The 27,329-nt window shown below is 41.4% G+C and overlaps 1 protein-coding gene across 1 annotated transcript in view; it reads right to left on the reverse strand.

Moving 5' to 3' along the window:
- LOC148877536 (SCY1-like protein 2 A) overlaps positions 1 to 27,329 on the reverse strand; it is a 116,051-nt gene that overhangs the window by 51,286 nt on the left and 37,436 nt on the right. The window contains exons 4-5 of the mRNA XM_088942120.1: positions 4,129 to 4,311; positions 933 to 1,059 (exon numbers count right to left, since the gene is read on the reverse strand). Of these exons, the coding sequence (XP_088798246.1) occupies positions 933 to 1,059; positions 4,129 to 4,311 (310 nt within the window). The remainder of the gene's footprint in view (positions 1 to 932; positions 1,060 to 4,128; positions 4,312 to 27,329) is intronic.

A 27,329-nucleotide genomic window follows, 5' to 3' on the forward strand; every position in this document is an offset into this window, starting at 1 on the left:
GGCCAGGGTTTGCAGTAAAACCCTAGTGAATCGAAGAGAGAAAGAACTAGAATGGTTAGGCCTTCCCCTCCAGATAGGTCCAACCTATCTTCTCTGATAGAACTTCTCTTAAAAAGTAAACAACTTACAAGGAAAAAAATAGTTTGTTGCCTTCTAGGGTTACCTGAACCCTAGTCTTCTCTGATCCTTCCTGACCACCAACACTCTGCAACCCTAGCAAGTTTCCAACAGCTGCTAGCACCTCTGGCAATCTCCAAGAATCAGTCTGCGAACTCCTCCTTTTCAGCTTTCAGTCCTAGGGAATTCTCATGTGGTCGGCTGGTATATGACTCACATGAAAAACCCTAACTTGGCTCTGATACCATGTAGGTTTTGAAGACTGCTATTCAGTCTTGACCACTAAGAGATTTCAGGTTCGATGAGAAGAAAAGTGAAGAAGTAGAAGAAAGAGTGGTGAAAGAGCAGTAGAACATAGATTTTGAGGAGAAGAACAGAATGTCAATATTCTGCTGCTGCCACTTTAAGTTAATATATATAGGTTATGCTAGTTACATGAAAGGACGTATCTGCCCTTGGTGTTTACATCATAACTGCTAACAAATAATAAACAATATAAAACTGAAACTAGAAATAATAGAATAGCAAAATAACCACAGCTGTGACTAGATACATTCTACCCTACGGACAGAATGGGACCACAGCTGTGGGGCCCACATTCCCCAACTGCCTATGTTGGAAAATATTAAGCATTAACTACAAGAAGCAAGAGCGCAACACTGAATACCTTGCAAAATAATCACCATTAAAACAAATGACACCATGGATAAATTTGTTGAGAAAGAATACTGACATTGCAAATGAAAATAAGCAACAACTTAGAAAGATATATGACATCAAAGATATTTCAAAGTTCATCAGCAGCCACTCATTACCTGTGAAATCCAAGGCAGTAGGTCTTGAAGCCTCGTTGACTGAGAGCATCCTTTGCAAGTCAGAAACTAAATCTGGTGGGATGGTTGAAAAAGCCCCGCTTGACAAGTATGTCAAGTTATTCATGTACTGCAGTAACATGCAACAGAAAAGCAGGTTTTACAGCCTAAAAGTAGGAAAAAATATAGAAATGAGAAAATATAAATGAACTTACACAGGCAGTGCAATTTCATGGGGAAAAAAAGGCCAAGGGTGTTTTAATGAATTGTAAAGTTAAAATGTTTGATTTCTTGAGCATGGTTTTCGATGCAAACAAGCTCAATACTTTGGTAATTGAAGTGTCCCTCTAGGGGAGGGGGACGATGAAAGGAAAAAGAAAATACAATAAGAAATCATTAGTACAGTAGCCAAGGATTCTCCAAAAGACATTTCAGTGGCCATAACTTAAAATTGACCATTGCAAAGTAATTGAGCTTCACAAGATGTACGCATATATAGCAACTCCCAAAACAACTCATACCAAAAGATCCCAACCCAGCTAACAGGATAACAAAAAGAAAATAGACCTTACCAGCAACACTCACTCCAGCCCTCTAACAATTTTAGTGTGTTTTTTGCCCCCTACCACCTCTCCCCCTGCCCCTGATGCTTCTAGATGCCCCCCCCCCCAGCTTGGACGGATATTTTATGCTCAGAACTTTCGCCACCTCTCTGTCACCTCCTGTTTTCTTCCAGGTTCTTACATATGTCCCTAGCAAAACACCACCCCTTGCCAAAAGGAAAGCCCAATCTCTTTCACTACTTCTACCTCCTTTATACCATATAATCCAATAGATAAAGCTCTTATGAGTTTTATTCAATTGAACCTCCAAAGACTTCCTGGCCTCCCCCAATGAAGCATCTGATTCATGGGATTCCCCCCTATAGTTTTGTTTTTTTCTAAAGTAAAATTTAGAACTTGTTTAAGAAAAGCTATACAAGCTGTAAATGACTATGTTCCCAGAAACAGAACCAAAGAAAAGGCATGGAAAAGCAAAACATGGACCAGACCTGCCAACCCAAACTATGAAATCTTACAAGTTCTGCTATACAAAAAAAGCCTCAACGTATTTTAAGAGAATCAGTGATGAAACTTCTATTGCGTAGAATTTATCCATGGGTGGCCACACACAAATGCTCCAGGGATGTACCTTAGAGCTCTTTTCTTGAGGACAGAACACTTTTTGTACCTAATATTATAGCGTAATCTTTACAGAAAGGTGTGGTTCTGCTCAGTGACTTGTTGAAAGGTCTTGTTTGTATATTTTGTCATTCTACTTAATGCAAAACTTTACACCTTTCACAAAAACTTAAAAAAAAAAAAAAAAAAAAAAAAAAAAAAAAAAAAACCTTAAAAGTTGTTCAAATACAACAACAGATAAACAAGCTCAAAAGGTGAAAACATCACCATCAAAACAAGAAAAAAAAAAAAGCCTTTGGAGAGGTATTTCCCCCCCTTCCCTCTGTCTACCTCTTGTGAACTTAATTTCCCTCTACCACCTTTAACCGGTCTCTCCTCAACCCTAGTAGCTTCCAACTCCATTTTCCTGTGCCTCATGACTCTCACATAACCCGATTCCACCAAGTCAAGACTTAAAAGGCCTCAAACTGGTCTCTTATGCCTGTGCTTGTAAGGTCAAAGTTTCTCACCCTAGCTTGTCTTTAGGTAGCTGATAGGTAATCAAATATCCCATTCTCCTACTTTTATCACATGATAATTCCTTTTCCTGACCACCTAAAACTAAACTAACTTAGTAGGAACATTAAACATAATTCATTTTCCTCTTAGAAGTTTCATTTTATTTTAATATCCTACCTACTAGGAATTGGGATTTGGTGGTGGCCAATAGCCTCGTTGCAGGAGATAAGCCGGTGGTGGAATGGAGACCCCCTAAAGAAGGTGCCATCAAGCTAAATTTTGATGGAAACAGTCTAGGAAATCCAGGGCCATCAAGGATTGGGGGAGTCTTCTGAGATGCACTGGGACGGATTATTGCTTTATTTTGTGGTCCCATTGGAGTGGTGGATTCAGTTAGTGCAGAAGTCCAAGCAGTTCTACAAGCAGAAGAGATTGCTAAGGAGCTGAACGTTGAACATTTATTAACTGAAGGTGACTCCAAATTAGTAATTGGGTGGCTGAAAGATCCAGAGACAGTGACCTGATCGTTTAGGGGAGCATTGAGGACATTTAAATGGCTAACCACAAACATCTCTGTCAGTTATCAATGGGAAAGAAGATCAGCAAATGGGATGGCAGACTGTCTAGCTAAGGGGAGCATAGGAATCAACTCTTTTGAGCTATGTTGTAACATTGAGGGTTTTCTTGAAGCAACATCTCACACCTCTTTGAAGGAAGCATTATCTGTGTTCTTTATTGATCTTTTTTTTTTTTGATAAATGAGAGTAATTTTATTAATTCAAATAACAGAAATACAATCAGCCTAGGAAGAGGCACAAGATGTTACCTCCCCCGAGGACTGAATCATTTGCACTAAACATGCCCAAGCCTGAAACACAAATTACAAAGTAGCCCAAAACAGATCTCCCCTTGACACCCCTTGCTTGGCCAGAGAATTAGCCATTGCATTTGCTGATCTGCTGACCACTGAAACCTGACAGTCATATTTCTTGTCATCCATTTAACTTTCTTTAACAGATCCCTGTAGTCCCAACAAGCTGTATCTGGGCTATTCAGCTTCTTTATTGATCTTTATTAATCAATAAAATAATTTTACTTATCAAAAAAAAATTCCCACCTACTACAAATTGAAGTGGGATGAATACCCGCTTGGTTAATACATTTCTGTGCATGGGGCTCTCAGTGGAGCAGGAATGTGTGGCTTGTAAAGCTTTTACTTTCTCTTTTCCAGATCCATACATAACAGTGTACACTTTTTACATCTGTCTACACTTTTCTTTTAATGGTATTTTCAACAGTTACTGAAAAAATATTCTCTTAGCTTCTCAACTATATTTGTTTTCAGTGCGTGTGTGTGTGTAGTTTGGAAAGGGCTGTGGGGAGGAGAAACATTAATCAAACTGATAATACTTGAGGCTTAAGCCTTCCAGGCTGCTGCCCTAGCTAGAAAATGGAAGCAAGATACAACTACACCCATGTCACTCTTAACAAATAATTGTAAATTCACATCACAGCATTACCATCTTCACATTGTTGTGACAATCCAGGAGAGGCTTCCGAGCTACCAAGTGGTAGATAAGGCATCCAAAACTGAATATATCAGATGAATATCCTGCTGAAAATGTTTTACTTCGAACAAGTTCAGGAGCAGTGTAATCAAGAGATGGTTGCAGGGGCAATATAGAATCTTCAACATCATATTCCTGCCAAATTCAAATGCAATCAGGATATAGGTAGCCAAATACGATCCATTGAATATTATGTGCACCTATAAAATACTAAACTAGCATAATGAAATCACAAATTCACAAAACTATCACATGCATTGTGAACAGATGGACTGTACATGACATGTATATTATAGGACCTACTGTATTATGATAGTCTGGATGATAATAGTATATAGCTTTGTTTTATTTCTCTCCTTGAGAAGCATTCTACTAATTGTACATATATTACGTCTCTTAATAAAATATGACTCTATGGGGTAGGGGTCGACTGGTTTTGCTTGACACCCCTTCACTTCTCTCTTTCAGCTGTGGATTACAGATGCTTAGAGAAGTATATCAATTTATTAGTCATTCTTTTTGAAGACATGGTGCTACAGTTAGGATGTTAGGAATACTTGACACTTTTCTCTCATCTCTTTGGTTAATTGGAGGCATTGTAGAGGGAAATATCATTAGTAAGTTGAATATTTTTTTCCCTTTATTTTCTGTTGTTTCTTGGGTCCTTTCAAGGACTTCTTTGAACTGGTCCTTTTCTGAAAACCAATTCCTCTGGAATTTGTAGGAAAGTGTGGGCCCCACATTAGTGTACTCGTGTGACAACCTGAGTTGTACTTAGATTTAATTAAGTCATTGATTAGGATCAGCTTTCCTAGTAGGATTAGTTTTAATCCTATTCTATCTTGTCTAGGATTAGTTTTTAATTATCTTATCTTGCCATGTGAAGTTCTTTTACAATTAGGAAAATATGTATATAAATTCAAAGGGTGGGGCGGCTGTTTTAACACAACCAACCACTCTCTTCTCCTAAAACCCTTCCACGAGTTCCTCTTCTCCATCTCTCTCCTTCTCTTCTCTTCTAATTTTCTTTTATTTACTGTTCAAATCTGTAGTCTTGTACGACTACTAAATCCATACAGACCATTGATCTTGTTGGGCACTTGGAACTTGCATTGGGGCTTAAGATTTTGGGTTTCACAAATGAGGGTCATAACCCCATATTACCTGATTTGCAACTCTACTGTTCACTGCAGGAGTGCTGGACACTGGTTTTTTTTTTATGAATAATAAAGCAACTCACTAAAAATTTTTTTAATGATGGGTTTACAACTGATACAGAATTTAGTTTTCCCAAGAGGCGCGAGATGCAGCCTCAAAAAACAATATAAATTACAGTGTAGCCCAGAATAATTGACCCCACCCCTTGTTTAGCCCAGGACATGCTCTAGTTGACAGTTATTTTTTTTTTTTTTTGAAATAAGGTAAATTTATTCATGATGAAGAAATCATACAAGAAAGGGGAGGATCAAAAAATCCCCAAAGGGACTGATCAAAGCTCCCACAGATTGACAGAATTAAGCATCACAAACATGTTCTGATTACAAAACACAGGGGTAACAGAAAGCCAAGATGCAAGTTTGGCTACAATCCACTGGATCATCAGCACTTCCTGCTCCTTCCACTCATTTCTGAATATTCCGTCATTTCTCTCAGACCATATAGAGCTGATCAATGCAGATGGGATGGCATTCCAAATGTATTTGCCTTTCTTTGATAAGCCTGGAAGGTACCAGCATTGTAGCAGACTCTTCAATGTACCTGGCATTACCCAACTAATACCAACAGTATTGAAGAAATGAGACCAAATTCTCCAAACAATCGTGCAATGCATACAGAGATGCTCAATTGGTTCTTCTTCAAGGTCACAGATTCCACAACAAAGATCAGTTAAACTCTAACCTCTTTTTGCCAGATTGCTTTTTGTTAGGCATTTCCTTAATGCAGAAGCCCATAGCAAGAAATTGATTTTGGATGGAACTTGGGAATCCAGATTTGTTTATGAGGGAAATCAGTAGTTCTTTTTTTTTTCTTTTGATCAATAACACACTTCATTAAATTCATTAATACTTTCAATCATAATTACAAAGAGGAAGACACTTTCGTATCTTCCAGCTATAACTTGAGCCCCAAAAGAAGGAAAAAGAAAAAGAGAAGGAGAAGGAGAAACAGAAAAAATAATTACAACTGTGCCCAGAACATTGACTCCCTCTCCACCCCTTGTTTAGCTAACCCATCAGAAAAACAATTAGCTGATCTTTTTACCCAGCTGATTTTAACCTCCATTTCTCGAGCCAGCCATCTAAATTTCCTCCTCATATTGCTGTAATTCCATAAGCCACTGTAGTCTTTATTCATCCATCCAACCACCACCTCCGAGTCCCCTTCAATTACAAGCTTTCTGATATTCATCTCCCTGGCTTTCTGGATTCCTTCCATAACCGCATGGATCTTGGCTCTGAGAGAGTCACCCACTCCAATTGGGCCTGAGAACATGGCAGAAACAACCCCATTCTCATCCCTGAAAACAGCCCCAACCCCAGATTGTCCAAGATTCCCTCTGCATCTCCCATCAAAAGTTCAGTTTTATGAAACCCACAGGGGGGGGGGGGGGGCCAAGACACATTCATCATTGTTTTGGTCTGGGTACTGTTAGCAATCTCACCCCAATTCCTCAACATGTCATCCACTGTATAATCTGTGAATAGCTCTAGTGATTTCATCCACTGTACCACCCTAATAAGGATCAAAGCCCTCAATTCATCAGTACTTCTCTCTACTTCCGAGAAAATCCTGGCATTTCTTTCTTCCCATAAGGACCAGCAAACCGCAGTCCTCAGTCCTCTCCACATAATCCTGCCCCTTTTCATGTGCCACCTGAAAAAAGGAGAAAACAGATATTGCAAATTTGGTGGAGGGTTCCAACTACACCCAAATAGGGAAAGAGCCGACTCCCAAATAGACTTTGCATATTGGCAAAACACCAGTAGGAGAAAACCCATCTCCCCATCAGCTTTACAAAGAACAAACCAACGAGGGGGCAAACAAGTATTGGGTCTCTTCTTTTGGAGCAGATCACCGGTGTTGAATCTTTCCAGAAAGGCTTCCCAGCAAAAACTACCAACCCTAGGAGGGATTAGTCTGCACCAAACCTCATGAATAGGAAAAGAGAGAGCTACAAGACTGGTGGACTAGCTTAAAACTTTGAAGAAAGAGGCACAAGAGAAAGAACCAGTGAGGGTAGGAGTCCAAATTCTAGAGTCCACCTTAGCAGGGTCTAAGAAAATATTGTCAAGAAGCTGAAGAAGACTTGAGGTGCTGTCAAGGTCTGAGTCTCTCACAGCCCTTCTCAAGCCCAAATTCCACCCAATCCCAAGAGTGGGAGAGAGTGTTATGAAGGAGGAAACTGGCTCATTTTTGAGGTTAGAGAGTGCATACAAAGAAGGAAACTGGTCCTTTAGAGGGGCATCCCCCACCCAAGTTTGTTCCCATAATTTTATAGCATTACCCGAATTCAAGTCATACATGATAAGAGGGGAAAAAATTGGTAACAACTCATGAATGGCTTTCCAAGGTGACGCACATGTAGTCTTGGCTTGGATTCCAACATCCCATCCATTTAGCTCCAGCCCATGTATGCTTGCCACTATCTTGGCCCATAATTTCTCCTTCTCTAGTGGGAATCTCCACAACCATTTCCCCAGAAGGGCCAGATTCCTTTTTCTGATGTTCCCAAGCCCCAAACCACCACTACTTTTACTCCTGGTCTCCACCTTCCAACCTACTCCATGATCCCTTTTCTCCTCTCCTGGCTCCCAAAGAAAGTCCCTCATCATCTTTTCCAATCTATTGGAAACCTTTACCGGGATCTTTAACACTAAAAGGAAATAAATAGGTAAATTTGCTAAAGTAGCCTTAATCAGTGTTATCCTCCCACCCATAGAAAGGTAATTCCTTTTTCAAGAGACAAGTTTCTTTTCAAATCTTTTCACCACCGGATTCCAAAAACTCTCTCTCTCTCTTTAGGTTATCGCCCAATGGCAACCCCAAATAATTCAAAGGCCACTCTGAGACTTCGCACCCTAGCACTTCTGCAGTCTCCCTGATCTCACCTTCCTCCATATTCACACCCACTACACAACATTTCTCTAAGTTCACCTTCAAGTTTGACATTTGTTCAAAGAGTGGTATCACCAATTTCAAGTTTACATACCTCATATTTCCCCCTTCACAGAACAAAATTGTGTCATCTGTAAACTATAGATGGGTGAGGGGGTATCCTCCCTTCCAACTCTCCAACCTCTAATAAGACCCCTAGAATCTGCTCTGTAAATTAATTTCCCCAGAACATGAGCAATCAGTGTGAACAAGAAGGGAGACAAGGGGTCTCCTTTACACCCCTAATGGCTGGGAAGAAGTCAACCACTGTCCCATTCATAAGTATAGAGTAATGACGATTATGAACACACCCCAATATCCATTTGCACCATCTAGCCCCAAATTGAAATTTGGTCATAACTTTCTTTAAAAATTCCCATTCCACTAAGTCATAGGCCTTTTCCAGATCCAAGTTACAAACCACTCCCTTCTTTCTATCCTTCCTAAACTTCTCCACACTCATTAGCAATTAGAATTTGATCTGTTATTTGTCTTCCTCTCACAAAAGCTCCTTGATTTGGTGAGATAATAGCTGGCAACACTTCCTTCAACCTCAGAGACAACACCTTTGCAAGGATCTTATACAAGCTATTTACCAAGCTGATTGGCCTAAAATCCTTTGGATGCAATGCATCTTTCCTTTTTGGGACCAAGGTAAGAAAGGTGGAATTCACACCCGGGTTAACCACTCCACTCCTATGAAATTCCTCAAAAACCAACAAAAAGTCATCTTTCACCGTATCCCAACAGTCTTGGTAAAAAGCCATTGTGAAGCCATCTAGTCCTAGAGCTTTTGTTCTATCCATAGAGAAAACAGCCTCCTTAACCTCTTCCAAATCAAACCTTCTCTCCAACCTTCTCCTATTATCATTTCCTACATCTGGCCAATCCAATCCTTCTAACCACACCCCCCTACTTATAGGCCTTCTTAGAATTGATTTAAAGTGTCCCACAAAGGCTCCTGCAATCTCATCTTGTTGTGTTAACTCTACTCCATCTATCTCCAGTTTGGAGACAGAATTTCTCCTTCTCCCATTTGCCAAAGAATGAAAGAAACTGGTATTTCTATCCCCCTCTTGTAGCCATTTACATCTAGATTTTTGCCACCAGCTAATTTCCTCTTTATGTAGGCAATCCTCAAGCTGACTTCTCAAACCTCTTCTTTGTTCCTTGTCTACCTCTCCAACGTCTCCCCTTTCTTCTTTCAAGTCAAGGCTCTCAATCTTGTCCATCAAAGTTCTCTTCCTTTCTTCAAGCCTTCCAAACTCCAATTGATTCCACTCCTTGATCTTTGCTTTCAAGAATTGTAGCTTCCTATGGAACCCCATTCCTTCACACTCCACCACTGGGTTGCACTCATACTACCACTCCCTTACTCTTTTAGTGAATCCAGGATGGAGCAACCACATATTCTCAAACCTAAAGGGGGCAGGTCCACCATTCCTTCTTTCCTCCTTGCAAATCACTATAGGCCAATGGTCAGAGGTCAATCTTGGAAGAGCCCTAGAGTCTAGATTTCCCTAGTGTTCTTCCCAATCCAAAGAGAACAGAAATCTATCCAACTTGGAGCAAGTAGGCCTCGACTGTAGATTTGACCAAGTGAATGTCTTATGGGCTAATGGTATCTCTGAGTTCAAAGGCATCCACAAACCTATTAAACTTCCTCATACTAGTTGTCACCCTCTTATTAGTATTATTAGTTTCCTCCGTGAATCTAACCACATTGAAGTCCCCACCCACACACCAAGGCCCATCCCAAAGTCCTCTAATATCAGCCAATTCCTCCCACAACTCATTTCGTTCTCTGTAATCATTTGGCCCATAAAACATTTGTGAGCACCCACACAAAATGATTCTTGATCATCTATTATTAAAGGGAGCAGCCACCCAACTAATCCCCCTAGCTTTCCAAATGTTTCTTGATCATCTATTATTAAACTCCATTCTCTTGGGTTCCTACACTAATACAATGTCTAGGTCATACCTCTTTATTACCTCTCTAATCGTCGCTCTTTTCCTCAAACTTCCAATACCCCTCACATTCCAACTAAGAATCTTCATAAACACTTCTTCTTTAAGTCCCTTCTACAAAAACCACTACTTCCCCCCTTTCCTTCTATCTCCTTTTACTCCAAACTTCTTGTCACCTTCAACATCTCTTTTCAACCTCTCAACTTCACTCAATTTTCTTTTCTTTATTTTAATTTCCTTCTTCTCACTCTGTAGGCCACCTTTCAAAACATTCAAGTCTTCCATTCTGCATCCCAACTTCCCCACGAATTCTGCTATCAGGTCCTCCCTATTGGATTCCTCCACCCATGTCCTCTCTAGATATTCCCCTCCATTTCTCCCCTCCTCTCCTTCTCCCCTTCCACCTGATCCCTCCCCTCTTCTCTCCTCTATATTCTTCGTCCGCATCATATTTTGTTCAACTTTCCTAAAGATTTTTTCAATAATTTCCCAAACTTTCTCATTCCTATACCTTCCTTCCAACATCTCCCCACAGTCCACCACTCTCCTTTTTTTTCTGATAAATAACATCAATTCCATTAAAATAATGAATAGATACAAGAAGATCCCCTTAGAGGCGCGAGGAGCAGCCTCTCCAAACAGCAAATACACAAACTACAACAGAGAAAACATGAATGTTGAAATTAAAACAATAGTTACAATTGTGCCCAAAACAATGCTTCCCTGTTTATCCCTTGTTTTGCCAAGACATCAGCAAAAGCATTAGCTGATTTCCCAACCCATTGTACTGTTTCTTGTCAGCCATTTGAATTTCTTTAACTCATTTTTGTAGCCCCAAGTGACATCCTCCGGATTATTTAACCAGTCCACCACTGTCTTGGAGTCTCCTTTCCATGTAATGAGCATAACCTATAAATATTAATTAAAGTGGCGGCGGCAGAACATTAAGCTTCTGCTCCTCCTTTCAACCCTTGTGCTCTACTGCTCGTGAGCATCTCCACATTTTCCTTCCTCTTTTATGGGGCCAAGAGAAGAAAGAAGGGTTAAAGATTGTGCTTACTTCTGCTGGCATATCCCAACTAGACCCAAACAAAGATAGAAGCCAAGACCAGAGCTCTGCAGTGACACTACAAGATAAAAATAGATGATTACAATCTTCACCATGAGATCTAGAAAGACTGCACCAGTTTAGTGAAATACAAAGGACGGGTCTTCTCTTTTGTAGGTTGTCCATCATGTTTACTTTATCATGCCACACTTCCCAACACAAAGCAATAACCTTGGGGGGGACCGACCTACACCAGACTTCTTTGAAAAGGAAACTCTGATGAGAGGGAGATTGGCAGAGGAACATGAAAAAGGAACCACAAGAAAAAGACCCTTTGGGGTGAATGGCCCAAAACCTTTTATCAGGTTTCGAGGTATCCAACCAAACCTTATCAAGGAGACATAGAAGAGTAGACAAACACTCAATTTCCTCATCCCTTAATCCTCTACAGAAACCAAAATCCCAAGACAAAGTTGGTAAGGATAAATTTGACGGAAGGAATTTTGAGATCACCTCATTTTATACAAGGAAACAGAGTACAATGAAGGAAAAAGGTCTTTCAAAGGGAGATCTCCAACCCAAATGTCCTCCCAAAACCGAATAGAATTACCTGAACAAGCATCATACCTGACACAGTTAAGGAACTGCGGAAGAACTTTGTGAATTGCTTTCCAAGGTGTGGCTAGGTTAGCCCTCCTTGATGCACCAGCATCCCAACCACTCTCTGAACATCCATGAATACTCTTCACTACTTCGTGCTAGAGTCAATCCCGCTCCAAAGGCCATCTCCACAACCACTTCCCTAACAGAGCTGAGTTCTTTTTAAGCACATTCCCGAGCCCTAATCCTCCCTCCTCTTTGCTTCTACCCACAACCCCCCACTTAATTAAATGGTCTTTTTTACTTTCACCCGATTCCCACAGAAAATCTCTCATCAATTTTTCCAACTTCTTTGCTTCCCTAAACGGTATCCTAAAGACAGAGAGATAATAGGTAGGTAGATTCATGAGGGTAGCTTTTATCAAAGTGATCCTCCCACCCAAAGAGAGAATTTTTCTTCCAAACAACTAGTCTCTTTTCTAACTTCTCCAAGACTGGGGTCCAGAACCTACTCTCCCTAGGGTTTGCTCCCAACAAAAGCCCCAAGTAAGACAAAGGCCAGGAGGAAATGGAGCACTCAAGACAGCCTGCAATCGCCTCAACCTCATCAAAAAATAAATTTACTCCGACTATGCAGCTTTTTCCTAGATTGATTTTCAAATTAGAGACTCCTTCAAAAACTATAATCAATTCTTTCAAATTTTCCACCCTCTCACTGAAACCTCCCTCACAGAAGATCATCAAGTCATCTGCAAACTGAGGGTGAGTGACTGGAATTCAGTTTGTCCATACTCTCCAACCCCTTATCACATTTTCCCTATCAGCCCTAGTGATAATTCAACTAAACATATCAGCTACCAAGGTAAAGAGGAAGGGTGAAAGTGGGTCCCCGTGTCTGATTCCCCTACTAACTGGAAAAAAATCCCTCGCCACCCGGTCTACTAGGATGGAATAGTGACAAGAGCTAACACAACCAGTCATCCAACTACACCATCTTTCCCTAAACCCACACTTCCTCAAAACCTCTAGTAGGAACTGCCAGTCCACCAAATCATAGGCTTTCTCCAGGTCAAGCTTACAAACAAAGCCTCTCTACTTGGACCTCTTCATCTCTTCCACACATTCATTGGCAATCAGAATCTGATCAATTATCTGATGCCCTTGGATGAAAGCCCCTTGAACCTGACTAATAATGGAGGGGAGGATTTCTTTAATCCTAAAAGACAAGACCTTGGCCAGGATTTTATAAATACTAGTCACCAAACTAATTGGCCTAAAATCGTTAGGATGGAGAGCATCAACTTTCTTTGGAGCTAGGGCCAAGAATGTGGAATTAATGCCTAGACTGACTATATGCTTCTCTGCGAACTCATTAAAAACCTAACAAAGATCATCTTTTATCACCTCTCAACAATCCTGGTAAAAAGCCATTGTAAAACCATCTAGTCCTGGAGCTTTGGACCTATCCATCAAAAACACCGCCTTCCTAATCTCTTCTTCCTCGGTTTCTTTCCAACCACCTAACCAAATCTTCCTCCAACCTTGACCAATCAATCCCTTCGATTTCCCTCCTCTCTTCCAAGGGTCTTCTATAAATCGATTTGAAATGTTCCACAAACTTCCTAGCAATATAATCCTGGTTAGTGAATTCCTCCCCCCCTACCTCTAACTTAGACATAAAATTTTTTCTCCTCCACCCATTTGCTACATCATGAAAAAACTCAGTATTCCCATCACCTTCCTTAATCCATCTATGCCTCGATTTCTGCCTCTAGCTCATTTCCTCCCTCAGTAGGACCTCTTCTAGGTCCTTCTTCAACTGTCCCCTCAAAACTCTCTCCCCCTCCTCCATTCTAGATTGAGCCTCTCTTTCATCCAACTCTTCTATCCTAGAGATTAGATTCACTTTTTGCTCCTCAAGTCTTCCAAAATGTTCCTTATTCCAAACTTTTATTTTGGCTCTTATCCTCTGTATTTTCTTGTAAAATCTTACCCCTTTCCATTTTGTCCCCCTCAATTCCTCATTCCAACAAAATTTTACTTTATTCACAAAATATGGGTGGGTTAGCCACATGTTTTCAAACCTAAAGGGTCTAGGTCCACTGATAAAATCTTCCACACCTATTCTTATAGGACAATGATCCAAGGTAACCCCTAGGCAAAGCTCTAGACACCAAGTTTCCCCAATAGTTTTCCACTCTCCTTTCCATACTCATTAAATACTCACCCCCTTGGTTGGCAGCATATGCAAGGGCTGTTGAGCTTGGAACGGAATCTGGAGCATAGGACATAGAGAACACATTAGTAGCATAAACTGAATTCACTTGTTTACCTAGGTTTGAATGGAAGGATGAGTGGGGGCACGGAATGTTGTTCCCATCCTCCCTTTCTTGTTCAGAAGGTTGGTCAATGTCTGTCTCCCTGAGTTGGTTGGTAAGCCTTTCTGTCCTTTGGGCAATTTGGCAATCTGTCCTCTCTACCTAATGTTTATCCCTTATTGGTGTGTTCCCGCTTTGCCTCAGTTTCTCCAAGTTTACCCCTTCTTTTGCACCTTGCACATCGGAAGTCTTGGGAGCGCAACATTCTGACTAATGTCTTCAGCCTCATTTACATCAACAGACCCAACTCTTCCTCCATCAACTATCAGATTTCTCTGGCCGTCTGAATTCAATCTCCATTTCTACTCTATGTCCTCCTGGAATAGGCTTGTAATGTTCAGCATGCCCAAGTCACCTATGTCGTACTCACCATCATCATTCACGCTTCCAACGCTGGTACCCTCATCCAAACTGTCCTCCGGCTCTTTGTTGTTTACTCCACAGTGCACCCAACCTTCATCCAATTCCTCCCTTTCTTCAGTTCTCTCGCTTGCAAACCTGGGATTCGGTTTCTCTGAGGAACGACGCAAAGAACAGGGGTCTTCATAGTTTCGGCGGGGCACCCATTGTAGATCACTATTGTTCTCACTCCGCCACTGCAGCTTTCTCCTTTCTGAAATCGCCGCATTGGAAGAAGATAGACCAAAAGGTCTATCTACAATCGGCACACTTACCAGCCCCTTAGCCCCTCTAACACTCATTTTATCAACCAAAAATCTAACCGTGAACTTTCCATCAGCAGACCAAATCCAGATCCATTTGTCAGCTGAAAGGGGGTGGAAAGGAAATGTATTCAGGCAGTTCAGCAGATTTACAACCTCCTCAACTTCCCAATCAAGGAAATCCCTTCTTAATTTAGGCTTCCATACCACTTTCCCCTGGATTATTTCAAAAGAATCAGCCACCCTTGCCTCTTTATCCACAGCCACAGAGAAAAGCCAAGGAAATTTCACTTCCAAAGATGTCTCATCAAGCCATCTGTCCTTCCAAAAACGAATTCTCTCCCCAACACCTACTTTGAAGAACACTCCTTTTAGGATGTAGAGAACACAGATGTGGGCCCAACAGCTACGGTCCCACTGTGTTCGTAGGGTAGAAGATGTTCTAGTCTGCCTAGGGTTAGCTATTGGTCATTTAGTTGTTTCAGTTGTTATTTATTTCAGTCTTATTTTTTGCTCTATTTGCTATGTAAAGACTAAGGGCAGATCTGTCCTTTCCATGTAATGAGCATAACCTATAAATATTAATTAAAGTGGCGGCGGCAGAACATTAAGCTTCTGCTCCTCCTTTCAACCCTTGTGCTCTACTGCTTCTCCTCCCTCTTCTTCTTCTTTCCTCTTACCTTTCTTCTTATCTTCGATCCTGAAATCCATTAGGGTTCAAGACTGATAACAGTCCTAACTTCTACTTGGTATCAGAGCTAGGGTTTCTCATGTGAGTCTAGTCCAACCAACCACATGAGAACCATCTAAGGCTGGAAGCTGAGAAAGTAGAGTTCGTTGATTGGTTCTTGCAGATCTCCAGAGGATTAGCAGCTGTTTGAAGAAGTGCCACAGTTGCAGCGAGTTGGTGATCAGGAAGAATCAGAGAAGGCTAGGGTTCGGGTAACCTTGGTAGGCAGCGAACTGCATCCTATTGTAAGTCTTTTATTTTCTAAGAGAAGTAACACAGAGAAGATAGGTTGGACCTATCCAGCAAGGGTGGCCGAACCACTCTAGGGTTTTATCTCTCTATTCTCTAGGGTTTTGTCTTTTCCCTGCGGCAAACCCTAGTATTGAACTGAACCTTGTGATCTTATCCCTGCGGCAATCCCTAATAGTTCAGTTTTAGGGTTTCAGCATATCAGATTGATCAGTTTTAGGGTTTCATATTAACCCTAATACAAGCCTTATCCGTACGGTACTGTCTAGAGTGTACGGCTTTTAGGACTGATTAAAACCTCAAATTGACTTCAGCATATCAGATTGTTCTTCAAACTGTTTTTCAGTTTTCTTTGGGGGTTTTGAACACTTCTAAAGGGGTAAAAACAGTTCGGACAGTTGCTGTTGTGTGTGGCTGTTGATTTCAGATCAGTTTTATACATGTTTCATGCACATCTACTGTGAGTACAGATTGGTTCTATACTGATTTTGTGATTGTAGTTGGTAGTCCTAGTGTTGGTTTTGACTGTAGTAACCCTATTTTTGAGACTTCTGGTTCTTGACCAGGAGTTTAAGAATCAAAAAGAAGGCAGTTTTGGGAACAGCAGTCATGGTGGTGGTTCTGAGATAGTTTTTCAGATTACAACCGTAAAGTTTGATGGATCAAACTATTTGGAATGGGCCCAATCAGCCATGATGGCTATTGAGGGAAGGGGCAAAGTAGGGTGTCTCTTGGGAGATGTGGCAGAACCTTCCAAGGGAGACCCTATGTATACCAAGTGGGTCCAAGAAAACTACTTGGTTATGACATGGCTCTGTAATTCTATGCAGCCCCATATCAGCCGAAATTACTTGTGGGCAAAGACAGCCAAGGAGATATGGAATGTGATGAAAGAGACTTACTCCCAACACCTTAATGTTGCCAGAGCATATGAGTTGAAATGTGAGGTGAATTCCCTTAAACAATGAGAGAAACCGGTGTCGGTCTACTTCTCTACCTTGAAGTCCCTGTGGCATGAGATTGATCACTTAGAGACTCTTGAGTGGGAGAGTCTCAAAGATGCTCAGATACATAGAAAGCACATTGAGACAAACAGAGTGTTTGAGTTCCTAGCAGGACTAAATTCAGAATATGATATTGTGAAGCAGCAGATTTTGACTAGAGATAGTGTGACCCTCTCTCAAGCATACTCCTTAGTGCACAGTGAAGAGACCAGGAGGAAAGTCATGATGCAACCTCAGCCGCTTACACCTGCCTTGGTAGCTGTCAAACCCAAAAAAGAGGGTGATTCAGAGAGGGACAGAAAGAAGGAAGATAAAAGGGATGTGGTGTGTGAGCATTGCAAGAAACCTAAACACACAAAAGAAACATGTTGGAAGCTGCATCCACATTTGGTCCCGGCAAAGTTGAGAAATAAAAAGGGTAATGCTCATGTGGCTATGACTACTGATTCAACATCCTCATCTGGCACAAGAGGCACACCATTAGAGACCTTAGTTGCAGTTCGGGCTGCTCTAATACAATTGGAGAAAAAAGTTGGCAGTTCAGCTCCTTTACCGTAGTCATCGTCAGCCCCGGCCACATCGGCCTTTGCACACTCAGGTACTCGAGCCTCAGCCTACCATGCCTCCGCTCCAGGTACTACTGAACCTTGTTGGGTAAAAGATTCAGGTGCATCCGACCATATGACTAGCTTGCCCTCTTTGTTTACTACTTATTACTTATCTTCTGGTAGGGACAAAGCATCTATAGTTGATGGCTCTCTTGTCCCTATCTCTGGCATGGGTGACATCAAACTGTCGGATACTATATCCTTGTCCTCTATCTTGCATGTTCCTAAACTAGATGCTAACCTCATTTCCATTACTAGTATTACCAAACATTTGAACTGCTCAGTAACTTTCTTTCCTGACCGATGTGTTTTTCAGGACCTGGAGACGAAAAAGGTGATTGGAACTGACCGTGAGATGAATGGGATCTACCTGCTCAGGGAGAGTTCTCGTCGGGAAGAGTCAGTGGATAAGAAGTTACTTGTTTCTCAGGTTGTGAATCCAGTTATGCTTTGGCATAACCGATTGGGTCATTTATCTTTTCGGTCCTTGAAGAGTCTGTTTCCTACCTTGTTTGAGTCTGTTGAGTCATCTCAGTTGAAGTGTGAAAGTTGTGAGTTCGCTAAACATTATAAAAACTCTTATTCATTGAGTAATAAAAGGAGTAATATTTCTTTTGATATTGCGCATACTGATGTTTGGGGGCCATATCACATTCCTTCTATGGGTGGGTACAGGTATTTTTTGTTATTTGTTGATGACCACACCCGGTTTTCTTGGGCTTATCTTATACGATCACGAGATGAGGTGCCTGCCCTGACCCAAAACTTCCACCAAATGATCCTAACCCAGTTTGATGCTAGGATCAAAGTGCTTAGATCTGATAATGCAAAGGAATACTTTGCTAAGCCATTGGCATCGTACCTCCTTAATCATGGGGTTATCCACCAAAGCACTTGCCCTCATACACCTCAGCAGAATGGGGTTGCAGAGAGGAAGAATAAGCACATCTTGGAGGTGGCTAGAAGTATTATGCTTACCTCCAATGTCCCTATTCGCTTATGGGGTGATGCTATCCTTACGGCGGTATATCTTATTAATCGGATTCCTTCCCGGGTTCTTGATATGAAACATCATTTTTCCCTTCTATACCCCAATGAGGAGTTGTTCACTATTCCCCTCAAGACATTTGGTTGTACCTGTTTTGTTCAGCTTCTCGGTCCCTATCACTCCAAGTTTGAACCCAATGCCTCCAAATGCATCTTTCTTGGTTATGCACAAACTCAAAAGGGTTATTGTTGTTATGATCCTATCGCAGGGAAGAAGTTTGTATCCATGGATGTCACTTTCTTTGAGGAGACACCCTACCATTCTCGGGTCTCTCCTTAGGGGGAGAGTAGTGAGGGTGGAGATTTGGGTCCTTTTCTTCAGGGGGAGTGCAGTGAAGACAAGGTTAATACTTTTGGGGTTGTTCCCTTACCTATTCCAGTTCGAGATGAGGGCTGCAGTAGCGAGGGTGGTCAGAGGGATCGGGAGTTGAGAGTCTATCACAGGCGATGCAGGCAGGTTGATCCTGGTCATCAGCAGTCCCGACCAGCTCCAACCACTTCTACGGCTCCAAGTCCAGATATTACAGTCCCAGGGCCCACAGAGACTCCTTCCATTGTTGCTACCTCACCCTCTGCAAATGACCTTGACCTTCCCATTACCCTCCGTAAAGGAAAACGACATTGCACCACATCTACAGCCCACTGCATCTCCCAGTTTTTGTCCTATGATCGCCTATCTCCCTCCTGCAGGTCCTATCTCACCTTCGTTGTTGATGCCCCTATTCTGAGAACAGTGCAAGAAGCCCTATCAGTCCCGGAGTGGAGAGGTGCAATGCAAGTTGAAATGGATGCCCTGTTGAAAAATAATACCTGGGAGCTAGTTGACTTGCCCAAAGGAAATAAACCAATTGGATGCAGGTGGGTATTTACTGTGAAGCACAATGCGGATGGTTCCATTGAGAGGTACAAAGCTCGGCTAGTTGCGAAAGGGTTCACTCAGACTTATGGTATAGATTACTTAGAGACATTTGCCCCGGTAGCCAAGATGACCACCATTCGGGTTCTATTATCTCTTGCAACAAGCTACACTTGGCCTTTGTACCAAATGGATGTTAAGAATGCCTTCCTGAATGGGGACTTGCAAGAAGAGGTTTACATGCAGTTGCCCCCTGGATTCTATGATACAGAGGCAGGTAAGAAGGTCTACCGGCTCAATAAGGCATTGTATGGTTTGAAGCAGTCACCTAGAACGTGGTTCGACAGATTCAGTCTAGCCCTTGGGAAGTTCGGTTATGTAAAGGCCCAGTCAGATCATACATTGTTCATCAAGAGGGTGGAGTCGTCACTAACACTACTTACAGTATATGTTGATGATATTGTGGTGACAGGAAATGACAACCATGAGATTGAGTCCCTCAAACAGCTCCTTCATCAAGAGTTTGAGGTGAAAGATCTGAGTACACTACGGTATTTTTTGGGTATTGAGGTCGCTAGATCTAAACAGGGGATCTTTGTCTCTCAGAGGAAATATGTTTTAGATCTCTTGGCTGAAACTGGAAAGTTGGGTGTCAAACCTGCAGATACACCCATTGAACAGAACCACAGGATTAGTGCAGAGAGTGGGGAGTTGCTTGAAGACAAAGTTATGTTCCAGCTGTTAGTGGGAAAGCTCCTATATCTATGCCTCACCTGGCCAGATATCAGTTATGCCATTAGTGTTGTCAGTCAGTACATGCATTCTCCTAGAACCACGCACCTTCTAGCAGCAGAAAGAATACTAGCATACTCGAAGAGATGCCCAGGTAGAGGTATACTATTCAAGAACAATAACCACATGAAGGTGGAAGTCTATACGGATGCCGACTGGGCTGGGAGTGTTGATGACAGAAGGTCTACCTCTGGATATTGTGCTCTTGTGGGAGGTAACCTGGTTTCTTGGAGGAGTAAGAAATAGAGTGTTGTCTCCCGATCCAGCACTGAAGCTGAGTACAGGTCAATGGCTAATGGAGTGGCTAAAATTCTTTAGCTGAGATCACTACTTGAGGAGTTGGGTATTGAGTATGAGAAGCCCCTGATGTTGTATTGTGATAATCAAGCGGCTATTAATATAGCACACAACCCAGTGCAGCATGACAGGACTAAACATATTGAAGTTGATCGACACTTTGTACGAGAGAGGGTCTCATCACAAGAAGTGTGTCTCCCATACATCACCTCCAATATGCAGTTGGCAGATATCCTCACCAAAGTTGTACCACGGAAGAAGCTAGAGGCAGATCTATCCAAGTTGAGAATGATAAACATTTATTCCCAACTTGAGGGGGAGTGTAGAGAACACTGATGTCGGCCCCACAGCTAAGGTCCCACTGTGTTCGTAGGGTAGAAGATGTTCTAGTCTGCCTAGGGTTAGCTATTGGTCATTTAGTTGTTTCAGTTGTTATTTATTTCAGTCTTATTTTTTGCTCTATTTGCTATGTAAAGACTAAGGGCAGATCTGTCCTTTCCATGTAATGAGCATAACCTATAAATATTAATTAAAGTGGCGGCGGCAGAACATTAAGCTTCTGCTCCTCCTTTCAACCCTTGTGCTCTACTGCTTCTCCTCCCTTTTCCTCTTCTTTCCTCTTACCTTTCTTCTTATCTTCGATCCTGAAATCCATTAGGGTTCAAGACTGATAACAGTCCTGAACTTCTACTTAGGACATGAGGAAGAGCCCTCATTATAGCTTTCCACAAGGAACATCCATAAGAAGGTAACTTGTTATCAGTTATCCATCCCCCGGCTGCAGACCATATTTAGATGCAATGAGATTTCTCCACCAAGCATTTTCTTCTACTCCAAATCTCCAGATCCACATTCCCAATAAGGCAGTGTTGAAACTTTTATTCTTCTCAAACCTAAACCACCTGAGTACCTTGGACTGCAAATCTGCTCCCAAGAAATCACATGGATCATCTTTTCATCTTCCCATCCTCTCCACAAGAAGTCCCTTTGCAGCCTTTCTAATCTCTTAGCTTTTGAGCTAGGGATGGGGAAGAGAGATAGATAGTAAGTAGGCAGATTTGCCAGAGTACTTTTGATCAATGTTACCCTTCCACCTTTTGATAAATACTTTGCTTTCCACGAGGCAAGTTTCTTCTCTAGTCTTTCCAATACTGGTTCCCAAATTGTTGAAGAAAAACACTTTGCACCCAATGGAAGGCCAATATAGGTGGTTGGGAGATTGTCCATTTCACAACCCAACACTCCCGCCCACATGGCAAGATCCACCACATTGCCCACCAGAATCAGGGATGATTTTCCAAGATTCAGTTTTAGACCTGTTAACACTTCAAACCAAGCAAAGATTCCCACAAGAGTTTCTAATAGGGGAAAAGAAGCATCTATGAAGCACAGTGTACCATCCACAAAATGAAGATGCTGAAGATGCTGAACTGAAAAAGCTTATCACTTTGTCCTTTAGTGAATAAGATTTAAGGAGATTGTGAATTCCTTCAAAACTTAAACTGAAGTTGTAGACCACTATATCCTTGAAAATTTTATTATTTAATTATTTTAACAACTAAAAGACAGCAACAAATCTTCCAGTTCAGCAATTTCAGTCATTACCAAACAGCCCCTGAGATAACTCTCCTAAAATACCAGGACACCATATTTTTTTGAAAATTCCTGTCGAGGTCCAGATGACTTCTGAAACGGAGCCAATATATCCATGAGCTTGATGGCTCTTACTTAGCTATTTGGAAGTTCCAATTTAAATATTTTGTGAAAGGAAACAGTCTTTGGCACCATGTGGATGGCACAGAAACACAACATGATGTTGTATATGTCAAAGAATATAAACAAAGGAAGACTGACAATAGCAAATAATTTCATGAATTTCAGGATCAATATAGATGTGTCTAAACGTATACCTACTTTTTGTTGGGAAGTATTTCATGGTTGTATTAATACCTTTGATGTACTTCAAAGGAAAAGACCAAATTGGTGCTTGTCCCCCAATTAGTGTGTCCTGTGTAAGTTGAGTGATTAGACTGCTTTCCACTCTAATATCTTGCCCTTTTGTCAGTTTTATTTGGAATTGGTTTACTTCCCTTTTTGAGTGCAGGTGGTCTTCTCCTAACAGATTGGAAGATTTATTCAGCCCTAATGGTATTAGTGGCATGAAAAGGAGGGGTAGGATTCTATGGAGGTGTACTAGAGCAACACTACTTTGGACTGTTTGGGAGGAAAGAAATGCAAGAATTTTTGAAGGAAAAGAAAAATGCAAGGAAGAATTAGTCAAAACAATAACGTTTTCTTTTTTTTTATCAATAACACTTTCATTAAATCATCAATAGAAGATTTACAAGAGGAAGACAAACACACTTATCTTCCAAGAGCAACAGAGGACCTCAAGAAAAGGAAAAAGAAAAGGAAAAAACACTAAAGTTATAGCTTAGCCCAAAACAATGAAACCCTTTCTGCCCCTTGTTTAGCTAAACCATCAGCTAGGGAATTAGCCGATCTTTTAACCCAACATATCTTAACTTCCATCTCCCACACCAGCCACTTAAATTTCCTCCTCTCATTGTTGTACTTCCATAAGCCATTGTTATCTTTATTCAGCCACCCTATCACCACCTCTGAATCCCCTTCAATTATGAATTTCCTGATGTTCAACTCATTAGCTTTCTGGACTCCTTCCATAACTGCAAAGATCTCAGATCTAAAGGAGCCACCCACTCCAACTGGGCCTGAGAACATGGCAGAAATGACCCCATTCTCGTCCCTAAAAACACCCCCAATCCCCGATTGTCCCGGATTTCCCCTACTACACCCTTCAAAGTTTAATTTCAAGAATCCTACAGGTGGAGGGGTCCAAGACACTCTCATTACTGACTTGGTCTGTGTGCAATTTGCAATTTCACCCCACTTCCTCAACATGTCATCCACAGTGTAATCTGTGAATAGCTCCAAAGATTTCAGCCCACTGTACAGCCCTAATATGTATGATAGCCCTCAAATCTGCCGCTCCTCTCTCAGCTTCTGAGAATATCCTAGAATTTCTTTCTTCCCAAAGTGTCCAACATACTGCAGCCCTTAGTCCTCTCCACATAATCCTTCCCCTTTTTATCCGCCACCTAAAAAAAGAAGGGGAAAAAAGGCCCTGCAAGTCTGATGGAGGATTCCAGCTACATCCAAATAGGGAAAAAGCTCTCCCAATCCCAAATTGACCTCGCAAAATGGCAAGACACCAGTAGGTGAAAACTAGTCTCCCCGTCCGCTTTACAAAGAACCCACCAATGAGGTGACAAGCAAGTATTGGGTCTCTTCTTTTGGAGTAGATCACCAGTGTTGATTCTTTCCATATAAGCTTCCCAACAAAAACTACCAACCCTAGGAGGTATTGCTCTGCACCAAACCTCATCAATAGGGAAAGGGGGGAAAGTAGGACTGATGGATTGACTTAAGACTTTGAAGAAGGAAGCACAAGAAAAGATGCCATTGGAGGTAGGTGTCCAAATTCTAGAATCCACCCTAGTGGGGTCTAAGACAACGTTATCAAGAAGTGCAATAAGGCTCAAAATACTGTCGAACTCTGAGTCCCTCAAATCCCTTCTTAGACCCAAGTTCCACCCAATCCCAAAAGTGGAAGAGGACGAGGTGGTGAAAGATCAAATAGAGCATACAAAGAAGGAAATTGATCCTTTAGAGGGGCACTCCCCACCTAGGTTTGTTCCCAAAAATTTATGGAGTTACCAGAATTTAAATCATACCTGATATTAAGGGAGAAAACTGGTAGCAAGTCATGAATGGCTTTCCAAGGAGAATTGCTTGTGATCCTAGCTCTAATCCCAGTGTCCCATCCATTGTGCTCCAGCCCATGTATACTTTCCACTATTCTAGCCCATAGCTTCACCTTCTCCATAGGGAACCTCCACAACCACTTTCCCGAAAGAGCCATACTACCAAGCCCCAAACCACCACAAGTCTTACTCCTACACATTGAGGGTGGCACATTGGGTAAAAAGCTTGAAGTTGTTTTCAGCTTTTAAGGTCAAAGACTTTTTTAGGGTTTGGGGACTTATTGTTGCATCCTCATCTACGAGACAACAGTTTTTTGAGGCATTGGTCTCCTCCAACAGATGGCTGGAAGAAGCTGACTTAGATGGGAATTGTGTGGGTAATTCAGGCCCTTCAAGCATCGGGGGGCCATTAGGATGAAAATGGAAACATCACTGCTCTGTACTCCGGTCCTGTGAAGCAGGGTGATGTGGCAAGGGCAGAGTTTCTAGCTGCAGCATATGGGGTTGAGAAGGCTAAAGAGTTGGGTATTAATAGACTGATCATCAAGGGAGACTCAAAAACTGTGATAAAATGGTTGCAGAAAGGGGAAAGGGTGACATGGCAGTTGAAGAAAGAATTCTGAATACTTAAATGGATGTCAAAGAACATGTCAATCCAGGTGGGATGGGTTAGGAGATCTGCCAACAGTTTGGCAGATAGCTTAGCAAAGCAAGGGGTTCAAAGAACACATGTTTTGGGCACATTTGTAGTTCTGTTCAGGGTCAGCTTACTCAAGCTGGCTTCTTTCAAAAGTTCTTGTTGTATCCTAAAGTTTTCTAATTAATGAAATCTTTTCAGAGTTATTGATAAAAAAAAAAAAAAAAAAACAAAACAGAGCAAGGTTTTCAGCGTATCATTGACCCAGCTGGTCCAACGAGACAACCTGGCACCTGGCTGGGAATTTGGGTCCATATAGTCCCTGACCTTCTTACTTGATAAAAAACATTGACTGAGTCAAACAACCTAGTAACCAAGCCATTAAATCATTGAACCATTTAACCTGGTCCACAAGTCACCAAGTTGTGGACTACCAGAGAGCCAAAAAGTAAGAAGGTTAATGGATCCCTGCATGACCAATAGTGTTAGAGGTAAAGGAAGAGGTGTTTCTAAAAGTGTTTGGCATAGAGACTGAGGAGGAAGGGTCAAGAACTCCTTGTAGTTGTTGTGAACTGTGCCCCAGTTTTTTTTTCTTTTTTTGCTGTTGGTTGTCTTTGCTAGTTTTTTTTGCTCCTATGATGAAAGGTGGGGATTTTTTTCCTTTCAGGATGCGCAGTTGTTCATGTATTTTGGGTAAGGCCATAAAGGTTGATTTGGTCTTGGGTCTCTGGGATTTCTGTGTCTGCTTTGATGTCTTTTTGCTTGTCTGAGTGGCTTATATATCTCTTGCTAGTTTTTCCCTTGTTTCTTCTCTTTTAATAAATTTTTTTATTCATTATCAAAAAATCTTTCGTCCAAATCCTGAAAACCCATATCTAATGTTTTAAACCTAATGACCATCTATGTTCTTTATTTTTTTTCTGCATTTTTCAGTATCTTTAGCAATTTATATCATGAATAACAATTCTTATTTATTACACTTTCTTTTTATTATGAATATATAAGACCATAGATATTACCAGATTTTTTCTACAGTTTCTGTATCTTTTTCTGCATTTTTATCTATTTTTGTTTAAATTTATGACATTACAGGTTGACCTGTTTGACCTGAACAGTTTGAACCACTGACCCACCACCCTAGGGAAAAGCGGTTACATTTATGGGTTGGTTTTAAGACACTGCTTCAGAATTTTAAAACTGCTAGAGAGATGTGGGGTTATCTCATCAGGATAATCAATTAAACTAATTTGGTAAGGAAATCCAGCTTGACTATTATATATTTTGCTAAACTGAAGAGAAGAGCACAAGGAAAACACGAGCAGACTCCACACTTCTTCAGAGTAACAGGGACCTTGACAAAAAGGATGGAGGAGAAGAACTTCGTGGAGGTCAATCGATGGAGAAAGTATCTCAAGGTGGAGGCGAAGAACTTTCTGTTGAAAGAACTAAGAATCAGAGGGCAGATTAGCTTGAAAATCAGGGAAACTAAGCTGGCTACGGTGCTGTTGGTAGGACCGAATGTGGTAGAGTGGTTCATAAACTTTGTAGTTGCAGCAAGTGCAAAAGGAAAGGACAGATGCTGGAAAGAGTTCCTAACAAAGGTGGGAAGGAAGTATGTGGTGGAATGCAGGAAAAATCATAAAAGGATTTTTCATAATACTTTCAGAGCATTATGACGATGATAGGAAGCAAATGGTCTGTGTCCCAGAAGGAAGAAAGAGACAAGGGTGGACTGAAATAGTCATGGCTCTGAGAGAATTTCTGCCAAGAATGAAAATGGAAAAGGAAAAAGGTTTGGAAAAGAGGAAAGAGAGGATCTCTCGAAGACAGTAGTGAACCTTGAACCCCCCAACCAAATGGTCCCTACCTTGGTGCAAGATGGAAATAGAATAGCATTACTGGTATCGGCGGAAAAAGGAGAATGGTCCAATAAATTGATTGTTGAAGTCGACAAACCAGGTAGATGTTGGGAGGAGATTGCTGATCTGGTGACAAAACAGTTGAAGATGAAGACTACATATGTATTAACGCCTTTTGGTGCAAAGCTTTGCTTGATCCTCTGGATAACAAGCCAAAAGTTGAGGCTGTGTGTCTGCAAGATAAGCTAGGTTCGGTGAACATATTCAAGTGGTCTCCCTCATCAAACTCGAAGGAATCCTTGGTAATGGATGGAATAATAGTGCGTGTGTGATGAGTTACCGCTCACCTCGGAAGCCCCTTCGAAGGTGGCTTAACCTCCTGAAACAGAAGATGGGAGGGAAAGGGGAAAGGTAGGAAGAAAATGACTCAGAGAGAGAGATGAAAGGGATATTCATTCACACCACTTATTACATG

The sequence above is a fragment of the Nelumbo lutea genome, chromosome 1 (genome assembly GCF_056320005.1).
Source record: "Nelumbo lutea isolate HS-2025 chromosome 1, American lotus-T2T, whole genome shotgun sequence".
In the NCBI taxonomy this organism is placed as follows: Eukaryota; Viridiplantae; Streptophyta; class Magnoliopsida; order Proteales; family Nelumbonaceae; genus Nelumbo; species Nelumbo lutea.